Source organism: Garra rufa, chromosome 14 (genome assembly GCF_049309525.1).
Source record: "Garra rufa chromosome 14, GarRuf1.0, whole genome shotgun sequence".
Taxonomy (NCBI): domain Eukaryota; kingdom Metazoa; phylum Chordata; class Actinopteri; order Cypriniformes; family Cyprinidae; genus Garra; species Garra rufa.
Genome location: NC_133374.1, coordinates 30,183,294 through 30,200,771, shown reverse-complemented (window position 1 = coordinate 30,200,771; position 17,478 = coordinate 30,183,294). Strand labels below are relative to the sequence as shown.

General features: G+C 37.9%; 1 protein-coding gene across 1 annotated transcript in view; it reads right to left on the bottom strand.

Moving 5' to 3' along the window:
- Positions 1 to 176: 176 nt before the first annotated feature.
- scn4ba (sodium channel, voltage-gated, type IV, beta a) overlaps positions 177 to 17,478 on the bottom strand; it is a 25,340-nt gene continuing 8,038 nt past the window's right edge. The window contains exons 2-5 of the mRNA XM_073818170.1: positions 4,786 to 4,949; positions 4,469 to 4,688; positions 4,230 to 4,359; positions 177 to 2,928 (exon numbers count right to left, since the gene is read on the bottom strand). Coding sequence (XP_073674271.1) covers positions 2,835 to 2,928; positions 4,230 to 4,359; positions 4,469 to 4,688; positions 4,786 to 4,949 — 608 coding nt within the window. The 3' untranslated portion in view covers positions 177 to 2,834. The remainder of the gene's footprint in view (positions 2,929 to 4,229; positions 4,360 to 4,468; positions 4,689 to 4,785; positions 4,950 to 17,478) is intronic.

Here is a 17,478-nt window from a genome sequence, read left to right as displayed (position 1 = left end):
GTTGAGAACCACCACACTATTTCATTAGCATTAAACATCTGATTCAAATAAATGCTATTTAGGGGAAAAAAAAAAAAAATACTTATGCAAGTCACAAAAAAATAAGCAGAACATGAATTGGGATAATAGCTAAAAATAGCTAAATGATAAAAATAGAAGCTGTAATAAAAGTTCAAGTTGCCCATTTGCATACAACAGTCCATTTTCGAGAGCCTAGGCACTCATGTATTTACTTTTTTTTTTTTTTACATTTTCCATTCTTTTTTTTACAGTATTGCTGATCTACGTAATCTCCTTGTGTATGTGATCATTGAATCATAAACACACTAGCTGCAAATGACAAAAGGCAACAAGCTTTAAGAAGCATAACATGTTAAAACATTCCGCCGTAAATGAATCAAAGAGACCATGTGAACAGCTCGACAACAGTTAGGACACTCAACGCTGACCACATTACTGTACAGTGCATCTGACAAGACAGAGCGGCACCAAACCCTTTCTCCAAAGCACGGCTGATTTTAACACACACTTATGGACGCACTTTTAAGAAATCAAATAAAAACTTGAATTAACACTTGAATTTAAACCTAGGATTTCATACCGCCCTGTCAAAAGCATCCCAAACAGTTGAGAATGCCAAAGCCCCTGATTTCTAAAAGAGAGTCAAGTGATTTGGAAGACTGCTAATATGTGCACATGAAAGAGATATAGTCTTATTCCTGTTCCTCTATTCTTAATATAAGCATTGCAGCTATTCAGCTAGATATTCAACTTCAAGTCCTGCCTAAATACAGTATACAATGAGCATTCAATACACTTTTACATACATCTTTATGAATAAGGTGCCCAGAAACAACCCCTCTGAACTCTGCCATAACTGCAACCACTGTGTACATTCATCTTTGGGTTATGGCGGAAGACTATGAGGGTTTCATTGCATTTTTTTTTTTTTGCGGCGTAATCGCAAAGTGACATTCATCGCATGTTATGAATTTGTCGATACGTAAACCAGATATGGATATGAACAAGCATTGTGCATTCAAAGGGTTTCCAATACAAAAGGAATGAGGAAGACGAATGAAACAAGATGGCGGCAACAGTAAATCATCCACCGTTGCACTAGCAGTTCTAGTTCAGTTTTGGCACTTGAATCTTAATAATAACAACTGATAAATTTGGACAGTCGGCTTGTTTTGATAAACAGAGTTCGCTTTGCAGCTCCAGAACGTTTAACAAATAAAATCCCACAAGTATTTTCGACCATTTGTGTGTTTACTTGAATTAGCATCAAGCTAGTCTGATCTATGAGAAGGTTTATGGTAATGCTAGATAGATGTGAACTGTAAATCGCCGTTTAGAGGCATGTGAGGTATTACGATTCGTTATATTTTGTCACAGAAGTCTTGTGTCTTTAAACGATGATATGAAAACAGAGTATTATCGTAGATTGGTGCAGTTTAGCGCATTTAAGTTGCTAGCTTGCTAGTTCAGATGCCGGTATTGTGTTCTGTGAAGTTTGGATGTCATAATAAGCTTTACCAGTCAACTACAGTGGCCCTTCATGCCTGTATTTCAGATACGTACAAGATAGCGAGGGTGGCTTTGTTTACGACAAGCACAGATTGATCAGTCATGTGCGAAAAGACAGGAGAACACGATTGGGAGAAATGGATACATAGTACACTAGATGCACTGTATAAAAACGTTCACATGCATTAGGAAAAGTTATTGGTTATTTTTTCTTGAAAGCAGCATCAGGAGATTATTCATTTTCTACAGGGAGTTGGTTTCTGGGGATTGTCTTTATATTTTAATGTGTTTATTTTCTAGGGATTTTTTTTTTTTTTTTTTGTCTTTTTTGCTTTTTTTATGTGAGCGTTGTTTAATTAATTTATTTATATAGCATTTGAAGGCTCCCAGGAAGCATGTGGAGCTTGAAGCGTTTACAGGCACCTGTGTTTTATCTAAAGCAGAAGAAAAACTGAAAAAGAAATAAATTGAATAAACCGTGCTGGGCTGGATGCTGGATATACACCCCTTATCTGCATCTCTGATTTTTTTCTTTTTTCTTTTAAATAACGCGTTTAGGCATGAAAAATACTCTACACAACCTTATTTTCACACAAGAAATGTGTCATAAGTATGTGTTGTATTATATGCATTGCCACAAGGGGATGCTATTGCGTAGAGTGTATTTCTGGCCTTCAAGTGCACTCGCATCCTGCTCTTTATGACCTTAAAATCACTTGTAAAATTAGTTGGAGTGGTAAGTAATTAGACTCGGTTAGCTGCTTGAATTGGTGGTAAACATATTCCAATTTGAAGAGGCACCCATGGTTTTTATGTGTAAATTGTTTAGTCTTTTTGTTTGGTTACTGACTTGTCAGCTTGTGAGAGATTCCACCTCAAGATCGTTTGGAATGCAGTTTGAAGATGTGTAAAGTTGCACTGGAAGGTTATCGCAAACATTTCGTTTTGTGGGACTTGTGCTGTTGAGCATTGAAAGTATATGGCAGTTTGTGAAGAAGGCAGTGTGTGTGTGCTGTGTCTCACAGACAAGAACAGAATGCAAGCACACCGAAGCGTCTGCCATCATCTGCTTATTTTTTGATGCCGTTTCTTTCCAGCAAAGGGTGTGTGATCCAGCCTGCAGCACTTTGTATTTTTCCTCAAGCACAATCTAAAATATATATATTTTCACATATTTATATGTAGCATTTTTTCTCATGAGATAAAGAGAATAAAACTGTCCATTGTTATGACTTTCTTTCATTCTGTTATGATAATGTATGCATGTATACATATGCTGATGTATGTACACACACATGCTTTTTTCATGCCTTTGGTGTTGGTTTGCTGTCTGCTTTGGATCCCGGTAGGCCGTTTTCTGTATTGTCATTCCCTGAAGAGCTCACAAGGCACTCTTTACTATAAGAAAGAGGGAAAAAAGAAAACAAATAATAACAAATACAATTGACATCCGATTATGATACATGTGTTCTAGCGTTCTAATGTAGCTTATGTTATGATGAATCGGACAGTGGATATAGGGAAATTTGTCCTGGGAGGGAATGACCCCTATCACCATTACCCAGAATGCCTTGTTATTGACATTTACTCAAAATGACAGAATGATATTTATTGACATTTGCTCTGGTCTCACAGGGGTTTTATAACAGTCACCATGTCAAAGTCACCAGACAAGCACTGGACCCTTGTCGCTTCTGTTAGCGTGCAGCACACATGCCACTGTTTACGGAGAACAGAACGGAGGATGACTCTGCATATTTCTGCCTGCTGTTGCAAACCACTGCCCATTATAAATAAAAATGTCTACCTGTCTGTCTGTCTGTCTGTCTGTCTGTCTGTCTGTACATTTGCTGTCTGTCTGTCTGTCTGTCTGTCTGTCTGTATATCTATCTATCTATTTATCTGTCTGTCTGTCTATCTATCTATCTATCTATCTATCTATCTATCTATCTATCTATCTATCTATCTATCTATCTATCTATCTATCTATCTATCTATCTATCTATCCATCCGTCCGTCCGTCCGTCCGTCCGTCCGTCTGTCTGTACATCTGCTGTCTGTCTGTCTATCTATCTGTCTGTCTGTCTTTCTGTCTCTCCATCTGTCTGCTGTCTGTATGTACGTCTGCTATCTATCAATTTGTCTCTATCTATCTGTCTGTCTGTCTGTCTATCTATCTATTATCTGTCTGTCTGTCTGTCTGTCTGTCTGTCTGTCTGTACATCTGCTGTCTGACTGTCTATCTATCTGTCTGCTGTCTGTATGTACGTCTGCTGTCTATCAATCTGTCTCTATCTATCTATCTATCTATCTATCTATCTATCTATCTATCTATCTATCTATCTATCTATCTATCTATCTATCTATCTATCTATCTATCTATCTATCTATCTATCTATCTATCTGTCTGCTGTCTGTATGTGCGTCTGCTCTCTGTATGTACATCTACTGTCTATCAATCTGTCCGTCCTTCCTTCTGTCCATTCGTCTGTCTGTCTATCCGTCTCTCTGTCTATCTATCTATCTTGAGTCTAACAGTCCATATGTATTATATAGTGGTTAAGTATCGACCAAGTATCTAATTATAAACAAGCGCAAAAATGTATTAATTAGTTTTTTATCTAGCCATAAAAACTATAGAAAGTTTCATTACTGTAAAGTTTTTTTTTTTTCTTTTGCTCAGGATAAAACTGACTTACTTCTTCTCCTGAACCTTGTTTAGAACGGCGATGACTACAGCTTTCACCACCATGATGAGAATGATCAGACCTATGACCACACCGAGCACGGACACAATGATGCGGGTCAGTGTGTTGTCCACCTCTTTCACTGTAAAGACAATAACAGGTTTAGATGGTTTGAGCAGGTATAACACCACAGGTATAACACACTTGTTTACAATATTTGAGGCCTTTTGTAATGGAGAATGGAGACTCACATTCGTCCACCACATAAAGAGTGAAAATTGCACTATGGTTGCGTTCCTTCTCCTTGGGGTTACGGGCGAAGCAGATGTACTCTCCTTGGTCCTCAAAGGTGACGTTATGCAATAAGATGGAGATGTTATTCTGTTTGCTGGAGCCGACAAACTCCACCCGCTCATGATAGATTTTCACATTAGGTTCTACTCCTTCTGCTGGGATTATGGCCTCACAGAGCTAGGGGAAAGAAGAATATTTGGACAATTAATCCACAGCCTTTTTAGCATCAACTGCGTGAAAATAAGTGTGATTGACATACGGTTGAATGTCTCACCTTAATCATTGTCCCATTGTCCTTGAACTGCCAGTTGAAGTAAAGGTTTTTAATGCCGATGCAGCTGGCGTAAGTGCAGGGTAAGAGAACTGAACTTCCATTCATCACTTCTATAAAATGGACCTTCCCTGTACTCACCTCCAATGCTTGAGCATACCACACTCCTAAGAGAAATGGAAGAGATGAGCACCGATTATTGATCCATCTAAGACTTTTGATCCTAACAAGAGCAATAAACAGTGATTGAAATACATCAGTACATATCCCTAGTATGCATTACAAAGCAGTTTTTGACAAAAGTATAATATCCAAATACTCAGTATTCACAAAATTAAATGTATCAGCATATTTACAACTGTATTAAGTATTAGTAATATTAAGAAATGCAAATGCAAAAGTAAATCAGCATGTTAGAACGAATTTTGCATCACAATAGTATTTTTTTACTGTATTTCTGATCAAATAAATGCAGCCTCTGTGAGACTCTTTCAAAAAAAAAAACATTAAACATTGTTAAACAGTATATACAAACTTTTACATTTATTTTATAAAAAAATATTTTATATAATATATATTTTTTTGCATTAAGATTTGTATTTTTATGTTACGTTTTTACATATGATTACATTTGTTTTCGCAATCATTTTTAATACTAGCACATTTGTTTTAGATTCAGTTCTTTGTAATCCTTTGCTTATAATAAACACTCATGGCTATAAAAAAGTTGAAATCACTAGAGACTGATAAAAATAGAGAGAGGGGGGAGTAATTGGTTGCACTCCACTTTGCATTGTATTGATCAGTGTCTTATCAACTGACAAAAACATTCTCTAAACAGGACTTGAGTTCATGACTGACCAATTCTGCAGACACTGAAAACCCACAATGACATTTCTGCAGAAATAAAGAGAGCACTTATGACAGACACAAGGCTATTTATGCCAAGCTGTTTTACCTTTTAATGTTTAAAACATGCTAGTATCTACTAGTACTTATTTTTAGGTATTAGTAGTAGGTACTTTTTTTACTACTATTCATTAAATACTAGTTTGTATTTAATAAATACTAGTATTTAAACATGCTACTGAATACTTTCCAGTAATATTTAAAAAAGATACTAGTCACTTTGGAATAATTACTAGTCATAAATTAACAGACAATATCAAAAACAGAGTAACTACTAGTACTAATTAGATAGGAGATATCTTCGACCTCATAAGGAACTAGTGAGAATTTATTTGGATATATTTTAATCAAGCACATTTTGTATTCACACAAAAAATATACTTAGACTATTACACTTCAGGACTCTAGCGGCCCTATACACTTTTTACAAAAAAAAAATAAAATAAAAAATAAAAAATAAAAAAATAATCAGAAAACATTATTTTATATTTATTTATTTATTTTTTTTTCTTATATTGTTTATAATTAATAGATTGAGGAATACTGAGAAAGTTGACATCAAACTTAAAAAAATAAGGAGGGAGAGGGTAGTAAAGGACGTCCTGGGTCACTAAAGACCCAAGGTATGCATTTAAGGGTTAATTTTCAACATATTATAAGCATACTGAACATAAATGTACATTTAAAAAGTACTAGTACTTATTAAGTACAGGGTATCCTTGGTCTAAAAAGTTACTAGTAATTAAAAAAATAAATATATAAAGTAGAATTAAATGCTAGTCATTATTAGAATAAGTAAAATGTAATAATATAATATAATAATATAATTATAAAATAAGATCTAAAGAATAAGCACAAGCAGCTAAAGAATAAGTGCTAGTAGCTAATGAATGAGCGCTAATAGCTAATGCATAAATACTAGTACCTAACTGAATAGATACTAGTGTCCAAACAGCTTGCCATAGGCTATTTGTTTTATATCCTATGTGATAATGTGCCAACATAAAGCACAAAAGTTCACAAACATGTCAAATTCTCAAAATATGACAAAAGAGCCATTCAGTATGACATTCAGAGTTGTTTTCTGACCCCAGCTCTGGTATTTGAAGCATGTGTCTGAGAGCCATTGCGGGAAGGACTATTTATAAATGCATCCATCACGGTATTTTATTTCACAGTGTATCTGATCATGTGGTCATACAACAAGATGTTCTGTAATGTTCTTACTTTCTGTATGTGTAGTTGACTTGAAATCTCAGCAATTCTTACTGTAGCTTTTCTCTAAAATGTTTCAGATTTTTTTTTTCTGTTATTATGTATAGAAGTTTTGAGACACAGTCAAAATTAAGGTAAGCAGGTTAAGATCAAATAGCCTTGTACAGCACTATAGATGACGCTGGTTGTTAAGATCCAGGGTTCAAAGAAGATAACAGCCTCTTTACCAAGGTCATATGCCTGCCTGCTTCTTTCTGGCTATTGATCCTTGTAGTTTCTCTCATAGATGGAAGACCAGCCATTAAAGTGCACTTATTCATCGATAAGGCCACTTTACATCACATTAACATATACACATCCTGCATGCATAACTGATGCACAAAAGAAGAAGTGTTCCATATAAAGCAATTAAAAATGTTGATAGCATGTTTTCACTATGTTTTAACAGTAGATATCATGTTTTAGCATTTTGATACAATAATTGCTATGCATTACTAGCATTTAACACATTGCTAACACATTTTAACATGTTATTAAAACATTCTTAAAGCGTTTAGCATGTTGCTAACATGTTTCTGGAATTCTATATCATTCGATATTGTTTTAAGATTTTTACCAACATGTTCATAGCGTTTTTGCTAACATGTTTTAGAACACATTCCATGTTGCTATCATGTTCCTAACATGTTTTCAACATGTTGCTAGCATGTTTCTAGCATGTTTTAGCACATTTTGGAATGTTGTTCACATGTTTTAAGATGCAGTCACATCACATTTTGGCAACATTTAGCATGTTTTGCATGTTGCTAACATGTTGTTAATATGTTCTGCATGTTTCAACTTGCTTACATGGTTTTAGCATGTTTTAGCACATTTCCGGAATGTTGTTCACGTCATAAAATGACAAAATCTCATTTTGGCTAATTTTTGCTATGTTATGCATGCTGCTAACATGTTTTGCATGGTTCAGCGTGTTGCTAGCATAGCATGTTTTAGCACATTTTTGGAATGTTGTTCACATGTTTTATGATGCAGTCAAATTTTTGGCAAAAATTAGCATGTTTTGCATGCTGCTAACTTTCGAACATGCCTTTTGTTTAAACAAGTTGCTAGCATGTTTTAGCACATTTTTGTAAAATTTTGCATGTTTTACATGTTGCTAGCATGTTTTAGCACGTTTTTGGAATGTCACATTTTTTCACAGTCACATTTTTGTGTATAAAGAGGCGCCGGTGTAAACACACATCCTCTTCGTCGTCTTCAACTTCTCTTTGTCTAAGAGTGCATGTATTCTCTCACCGGAGGCCTGCGTGTGACGTGTGTGGTAATCTGATACCCGCACTTTCACACGGTCTGAGCTGTGCGGTGAGAAAAAAAAGGGGGATTTCCTGAGACCAGTTCAGCCATGATTATGTCAGAACAGTCTTATTAACTACAGCTGTCTGAGGCTAGCTGTGTGTTAAGTCTCCCCAACAACACGAGCTCCCTGCACGCTCCTTGAACCTATGACTTCTTAGCGGTTCTTGTGTCCCATAGAACCTCCATTACTGATGCTCTGGATTTTAACTCCTTAAACAGGTTTTGTTTAAGTTTGAGTTAAATGCAGGCCCTAATGAGCGCCCCCTCGGCTGGATGGGCGTTCCTCCCTGGCCTTCAGGGTTAGGAGTCTGTCCTCATGACTTCCTGGAGCTTTACCCCTCACGCACGAGCTGGGCTATCCCCTTTCTGAGGAAAGGGTCCCCAATGAGCACCCCCTCATCAGGACGGGTGTTCCTCCCTGGCCTTCAGGGTTAGGAGTCTGTCCTCATGACTAACCAGGAGCTCTCCCTTCTCAGGGAAATTTATGTCCTGTTGAGACAGGAACATAAGTCCACCTAGACTGGTCTCTGTTGATCCCCCTGTTAGCCCGAGGGCAGGGTTGGTTCGACCTAAGTAGTACTCCCCTTTCCGCGGAAAGGGTTTTTCAGAGTACCGCTTTTCGCTGACAAAGCCAGGTTTTCCTCCCGGTCATCTGGGTTAGGAGCCTGTCCCTTTTGTCCAGGATGATTCTCACTCTTCAGGCCTCACGCACGAGCTGGGCTCTCCCCTTTCTGAGGAAAGGGTCCCTAATGAGCGCCACCTCGGCTGGATGGGCGTTCCTCCCTGGCCTTCAGGGTTAGGAGTCTGTCCTCATGACTTCCTGGAGCTTTACCCCTCACGCACGAGCTGGGCTCTCCCCTTTCTGAGGAAAGGGTCCCCAATGAGCACCCCCTCGTCAGGACGGGTGTTCCTCCCTGGCCTTCAGGGTTAGGAGTCTGTCCTCATGACTAACCAGGAGCTCTCCCTTCTCAGGGTCTTGAGGTGACTTTGGTAGCTCCCCTTTCTAAGGAAAGGGTCCTCTAGAGCAACACCCTCTGGCGGGTTTTGGTAAGATTCCCTTTTTTGTTGGGTAGAGTCTGTCACCAGGCTTCCTGAGTCAAGCATGATTGCTCCCCTTTGAGAAGGGTCCCACTTAAGAGCACTGCTCCTGGCAGGGGAAGTAGGCTCCCCTTCTGAGGAAGGGTGAAATCTATTCACGTCCACTATCATGATGGTCAGTAGCTCCATGATTTCATCAGTCGACTAACAGTTTTTGCGGACTGTCTGTCCTGATTGGGGTGTAGCATTGCTCCCCTCTCTCAGGGAGGGTTCTTCCCCTATCTAAATGCTTGTCATCTCCCCCTAAAAGGGAAAACACTGTCTCTAAAATCCCATTTACTAGGGTAAGTGTCCCACGCTGAACCCTGGGCACTTTCTGAAATCCACAATAGTGGTAAGTGCGCACACAATCCCTGTGCACTTCCTAAAATCCACATAAGTGGTAAGTCCCCCCCAAGTCTAAAAACCCCGGTCTCCCTGGGTCCAACTCCACTCGATATCACCTTCGATATATCCTGATCATCTGTTATCCAGGGTGTGTTACCTGAGAGTAACCCCTGCTAGAACGGTTTCTGTCCTAGGACAGATCTGCTATTCTCTATCTTGAGTCAGTTCACAGAGGGAACTAGACTCGGTAGTATTGGCAGTTCCTGTTCTAAATAAGTCTAAGTTAATACTTAGCCGTTTCCCCCGAAGGAATCGCTTGATTCCAAGCCTGAGCTGTGCCCTGGGTCCTTTGACCCATCCAGGTAAGTGGGTAACAGTTCAGGCCATTGGCCGTGGGGGATAACGTTCCGACAGCCGTCACCACGTCCTAATTGGGGAAATTCTTCTCAGAATTGATGCTTAGGGCTGGCTGTCATAGCATGCAGTCCCCTCAGCATGGTAGCGTGGGTATAACTGTTCCCCAATAGCGACCCCCTAGGAGACGTTCCTTCCCTCGGAAGGGAACGTCTCTAGGTTACGTATGTAACCATGGTTCCCTGAGAAGGGAACGAGACACCGCGTCCCCTACACTTTCTTGCCATGCTTCGGACGAGAAGCTTCAGACGTTGAAGCGAATGTGTGTTTACACCGGCGCCTCTTTATACAGTGACGCCTGGTAGTGACGCACCAGCAGTGGCGGTCCCGCCGCGGTGACATCATACGCTGACGCCGGCCATTTCATGTAGTTTTTTCATATGCATTCTTCAGACACGAGTCGCGCTGCGGCGTTCCCCAATAACGACCCCTAGGGGACGCGGTGTCTCGTTCCCTTCTCAGGGAACCATGGTTACATACGTAACCTAGAGACGTTTTGCCTCATTCATGTCTGTTTGCAGGTGTTCAAGTCTGCCTGTTGTTTGACCATGTATTCAAATAAAGCTTTGCACATAGATCGGCCCACTTTACGTCCTGTTCTCTTTGTTACAGCTAACATGTTTCCAACATATTTTGCATATTCCAACATGATTCTAGCATGCTCTGCATGTTTCAACAAGTTGCTAGTATGTTTCTAGCATGTTTAGCACCGTCTTAAGAGGCAGTCACATTTTTGGTGAAATTTTGCACGTTTCTAATATATTTATATTCTAGCATATTCTAATATATAGATCGGCCCACTTTACGTCCTGTTCTCTTTGTTACAGCTAACATGTTTCCAACATATTTTGCATATTCCAACATGATTCTAGCATGCTCTGCATGTTTCAGCATGTTGCTTGCCTGTTTCTAGCATGTTTTAGCACATTTTTGGCATGTTGTTCACATGTCTCAAGGTGCAGTCACAATCTGTTGGATGTGTTGCATGTTGATAACATGTTTTTAACATGTTCTGCATGTTTCAACATGTTTCTAGAACGTTTTAGCACATTTTGGAATGTTGTTTACATGTATTGAGATGCAGTTCACATTTGGAAAAAAATATGCATGTTTGCATGTTGCTAACATGTTTTGCATTTTTACATAATGTTTTAGAACATTTTTGGAATGTTGTTTACATGTCTTACACTGTAAAAAGTTTTCACCAGATTCAACTTAAAAACCAGCAGTTTAGCAGCTGCCTTAAATTTTTATGTTAAATCAGCTTAAAACTACAAGTTATTTTAACCTATTACAATAAAAATGAGTTGATTTAATGTGAGTTGAAATGACTTAAGTTGATTTAACCTAAAATTTTAAGGCAGCTGCTTAAGTTTTTTAGTTGAAACTGGTGAATGCTTTTTACAGTGTAAGATGCAGTCAAATTTGTTGGTAAAATTTTGCATGTTTGCATGTTGCTAACATGTTCTGCATGTTTCTACAAGTTGCTAGCATGTTTCTACAAGTTGCTAGCATGTTTCTAGCATGTTTAGCACATTTTTTGAATGTTGTCCACATGTCTTAAGAGGCAGTCACATTTTTGGTGAAATGTTGCATGTTTTACGTGTTTCTAATATGTTTAGCATGTTTCAACATGTTGCTTGCCTGTTTCTAGCATGTTTTAGCACATTTTTGGCATGTTGTTCACATGTCTCAAGTTGCAGTCACAATCTGTTGAATGTTCTGCATGTTTCAACATGTTTCTAGAACGTTTTAGCACATTTTGGAATGCTGTTTACATGTATTGAGATGCAGTTCATATTTGGCAAAATTATGCATGTTTGCATGTTGCTAACATTTTTTGCATTTTTCCATAATGTTTTAGCACATTTTTGGAATGTTGTTTACATGTCTTACACTGTAAAAAGTTTTCACCAGATTCAACTTAAAAACCTAAGTTTAGTAGCTGCCTTACATTTTTAAGTTAAATCAGCTTAAAACTACAAGTTATTTTAACGTATTACAATACAAATGAGTTGATTTAACTTGTGAGTTGAAATGACTTAAGTTGATTTAACTTAAAATTTTAAGGCAGCTGCTTAACTTAAGTTTTTTAAATTGAAACTCATGAAAACTTTTTACAGTGTACGATGCAGTAACATTTGTTGGCAAAATTTTGCATGTTTGCATGTTGCTAACATGTTTTGCATGTTTCAACATGTTGCTAGCATGTTACTAGCATATTTATCACATTTTTGGAATATTGTTCGTATCTTAAGACGCAGTCACATTTTTGGCAAAATTGTGCATTTTGCTAAAAAACATGTTAAAACATGTTTCTAGTATGTTTTAGCACATTGTTAGAATAGTGTTTACATATCTTAAGATGCAGTCCCACATTTGGCACAATTTTGCATGTTGCTAAAATGTTTCTAGCCGCGTTGTTCACATGTCTTCACAGTTACATTTTGTCTATTGTCAGTACTGTAGCCTTTGTCAATACTGACGCACTACTTAAAAGTAATTTTCAAACCAAGCTGCTTTTTGATGGTAATAGAAGAGAATCTGCATGTTCAATTTGAACCTGTTGTGAAATCCGTGTGGGGAAATATTTTACTCTCATGCAAAATTCCAGATTGCATGTATTTCTAGTGAATTAACTGGATTTCACCTTTGAAAAACCCTCAGACAACGGTAAATGACTGCAACATTTTGCTGTACATTGTTAGTATGCTGTTACTGTTAGACCAACATAATTAGCACACCATAAATTATCAGGCCTACATTTTTTTAGCAGCGCAGAAAAAGTGAAATTGAGAAAATACAGTTGTCTATTTCAGCACCTATTACAATGAAGCGTTTGCAAACATTCTGTTCTGAGAAAGAGCAGAAGAAAGAGAAACGCAAATGCATGTCTGTTTCTCTGCAATCCGGCAAATCATTTTATTGCTTTTCATCACTCTGTTATAGAAAACAATTAATGACTTAACAGCCCAGTGATTTTGTAATTAATCTAACCATAGCAATCATGGAACAAGTGCTGAACAAGACCTCTCATTGCTGTGGATAGCACACCTTCAGCAGTGTGAATGAGCTCATATATACACCTCAACAAAACTCTACCCACCCAATGGTGAGGAAGCAGAACAGATGTTATTATTGCTTAACACCACAAGATGCAATGCAAGTTTGAAAAGTACACCAAGCTGTGCTGTTTCATTCTTTGCACGTTTAATTGTATTACTTCACGAAGAATACCAACGTTAGAAACATCAGGGAAAGAAATGATGACTAAATCAAAGGATTACTTGTGTGTATGTCCATCATATGACTTAGTGCATCTCATCTACAAGCTGTTTTAATTAAGCTCTAACCTTTGTCTTCACAGTCTCCATTCCATTTCATCTTCTTCACTGCCATTGTGTTTGGATAAATTCCTCAACTCAATTATTAATTCCTACAATGTTTTCATTTAGTCACTGAGGAATTTAATTAAAAGCCAACCTCATTTTAGGAATACCGTACCTAAACCCCATCTTCCTCCCTCTCTATCTCCCTGTTGTTAAACAGTAAATTCTCAGTGACCACTAGTGTTATTTATTGCCTTTGTCTGCTGGCAGTTGGCCACAGCTGTCCTTGGGGTGCTATTTCATTTATAGAGTGGATCGAGGCACCCTGTATATTCACTCTGACCATTTGGTGTGGGTGACATGCCATTCTATGTGCCATGATGGCATTATCAACACCAATGCAGCTTGAGAGACTTCATGGTCACTGCTGCTAGTCAGAAAAAGCCTGGACTCATGGGCAATCTGTGATGCTTCAACTTAAACATTGTACTTAAGTTAATTCATAATTCTACATCCTAAAAGCTGATTTATGACTTCACATCTCCAGGTCATACCCTGCATTTCCATCAAGGATGATATAACATTTTTAACAGTTCTAATTGTATGAAAATGCTCATCATTTTCAGACTATGTTTTTCCAGGTGAACAATAAAACATTGACAGCCAATCAGAATTCAACAGACTTTAAGGAATTTGAGCATTTAAAACAGCAAAATATATCCTGTGTTGGTCTGAACGCTAATACAACATATTATTGTTATCTTTATGGCTAATTCCCAGGAGAGAATGTTTACATTTACCTGAGGGGAAATGGAATGGATAGGAATATAAAGGGAAGATAATATTATATTGACTGTATTCATATTATTATATTTACTTAATTCTGTCTTTTGCCTTCTGACAGAGTGAGTTTGGGGTGACAGAAGGAGGTGAGAGATCTAGATGATCTTTGACTGTGGAACAGATGTCCCGTAGAGACCAACATGTGCTGCAGTGACAGCCAAGGATGATACAAACTCACATGCTTCTAGCTATTACAGAAAACACAGTGTTCTTTCATAAAATGCCAAATAATGAAATAATGCCTCTTAAATACCAATAAATTGAAATGTTTATGAAATGTACTTTCAATTCAGTGATATCTGCAATTTGACCAGCCCCTCCCTTTAGCTGCAAAACTGGATGTCAGTAAATAATTCATCTTCTCAACTCAAACCTCTTTCTTGCTGAGGGGACTGTTTCAGCATTATTTCACTTTTGCCCTCCGGTGAGGTCAGCACGTGGGAAACTGATTTACCATTTAGTTTTTTATGCCAGGTCTTTAAACTATCTGAATTTCTAAGCAGTGGCTTTCCTCCATCCGCATCCATTTAAAAGTACCCCACATTCCCCAAAGCCATTACATCCTCTTTTCCTTTCCTGGCCAACTTTCCTTCTAACTCACTCCTTTCATTGCCCTTTGATCCCCATCCATCCTCTTTCATGTCATGCTTTTTTTGCACTGTAAAAGTCTATCTATCTATCTATCTATCTAGTGCAAAATTACATGTACCTAATACAAGTTTTTGCAATCTTGCATTCATCTTCTCTTACAGTGCCTTGCAAAATTATTCATACCCCTTCATTTTTTTCACATTTTGTTATGTTTGTTATGTTAAACTACTTTAAATTACTTTTTTTCCCCACATCAATCTACACTCCCTACTTCATAATGGCAAAGCAAAAAATAGGTCCTGAGGTCAAGATAACTGCCTGTAGAGCTCAGTGACAGAATTGCGTTAAGGCAGTGATCTAGGGAAGAGTTCAGAAAAAAATCTGCTGCATTGAAGGTTCACGAAAGCAGTATCCATAATGGAAGACGATTGGAACAACTAGGACTCTAGAAAATGTCTAGCCCCCATCCAAGCTGACAGAGCTTGAGAGGTGAAAAGGTGAGGCAAAGAATGGCAGATAATTGCCAAATGCAGATTTGCAAAGCTTGTCACATCATACCCAAAAACACTCGAGGCTGTAAAGGTGTTTCAACTATGAGTTAAGGGTATGAATACTTATGCAATGTACTTATTTCAGTGTTTTATTTTTAGTACATTTGTAAAATTTGCAAATCTGGTTTTTGCTTTGTCATTATTATGGTGTATGGAGTGTAAATTTTACAAATTTATTTTTCTGAACTCTTCCCTAGATCATTGCCTTAACGCAAGTCTGTCACTGAGCTCTACAGGCAGTTATTTTGACCTCAGGACTTGGTTTTTGCTCTGATATGCATTTTCAGCTGTTAGACCTTTTCTGAGAGGTGTGTGCCTTTCTAAATCATACTCATTCAAATGAATTTGCCACAGTTTAACTCCACTCGAACTGTAGTAGCAGCAATATGAATGCTCCTGAGCAAAATTTCGAGTGTCCCAGAAAAGGGTATGAATACTTGTGCAACGGGATCTTTTCAGTTTTTTATTTTTAATAAATTTGCACAAATGTTAAAAACCTAAAAGTGATGATGATGATTATTATTATTATTATTATTACACTTTGGCAGGCATCATCACCATTTCTGCTGGTCTATCTTCTTTCTAGCATCCCTCCACACTCGTTATTCAACCCTTCTTCTCTTTGTACCTCCATTCACCCCATTTTTTTCCATTGGCCCTAATTCCCCCTGAGTGCAGTCTACAGGAAAAGAGGGAGGAGCTATGGCTTACAGTAATGCGTCAGCCCTTTTCTCTTTTAATGTACTGACTGCAGTATTGCACTGAGATGGGGAGCTCATCGTTCTGATCATTTTACCACAAGCCACTTTGTCAAGTGGTTTACATATTTATTGATGGATGACTTGCAAACAGATGGTCTAGCTTGTTTAGGGGTCTTTTATAAATGGATGGAAGTCCGTTAGTTGTGTAGATTCCCATAGGAAAGACAACTGAATTAGTTCTTCTGGATTATTCTTCTGCTTCCCTGATTTCCTGCTCTCTTGAGACCTCAGTAACCTTACATGTGTCACACTAGAATTGTAGTGTCTCAAACTATCCTTAGGTCTGCCACTCTAAAATCATGTCAAAGATATGTCAGCTTTTAAGATATTAAAAAATATTGTGATGTCCAAACTGTCTTGAAATATTAGAGTATTAAAAGGAATCATCGAATGGAAAAAAGTTTAAAACAACCAAGTTTAAAACAACCAAGGCTCTTCCTAGAGCTGGCCTTCTGGCCAAACTGACCAACTGATGGAGAAGGGCTTTGGTTAGAGTGGTGACCAAGAACCTGATGCTCACTCTAGTTGAGCTCCATGATCATATGTAGAGATAGAAGAAAGTTATAGATGAACAAACATCACTGCAACACTCCACTGATCTGGGCTTTATGGTGATGTGGCAAGACTCAATCCTCTCCTAAGTGAAGACACATGAAAACACACTTGGGATTTGCAAAAAAACACCTAAAGGACCCTCAGACTGAGAGAAACAAGATTCTCTAGTCTAAAAAAAACTCAATCCCAAGCATAATGTTTGAAGGTAACCAGGCACTGCTCATCACCTGCTTTTGTGACAGTTCTGTCACTGTGTTACCATTATGGTTTATAGAGTGTAGATTGATGTGAAAAAAAGTCATGTAAAGCAGTTTAACATTATGCAGTAACATAACAAAATGTGAAAAAAAAAAAAACGAAGGGATATGAATACTTTATATATAGTGTAATAAATCTGATTCACGTAATAATCAGATCTTCCCCTTAAATCTACACCCGCTATTCCACTGAGTATGACTCCAGAGAACAAAACTAATTAAAGCAAACAACCCCCCTTGCTCCCATCACTCTGCCCCTCATAAGCATCTTTCTCTTTCCCTTATTCAGGCCATCAATTTTCAGCCAGCGATCATATCTCATTATCTCTGTCCCTGACAAGCTATTCCCCTGACTATAAGTTAAAGTTCCTTATTGCAATGTCAAGGAATGACATCAAATAATGTAACAGTTGTGAGCAGATTTTGTCATTTTATCTTATATGTGTTATATTAGTGAGCTATCCTATTAGGGAAGTGCTAAAAGATC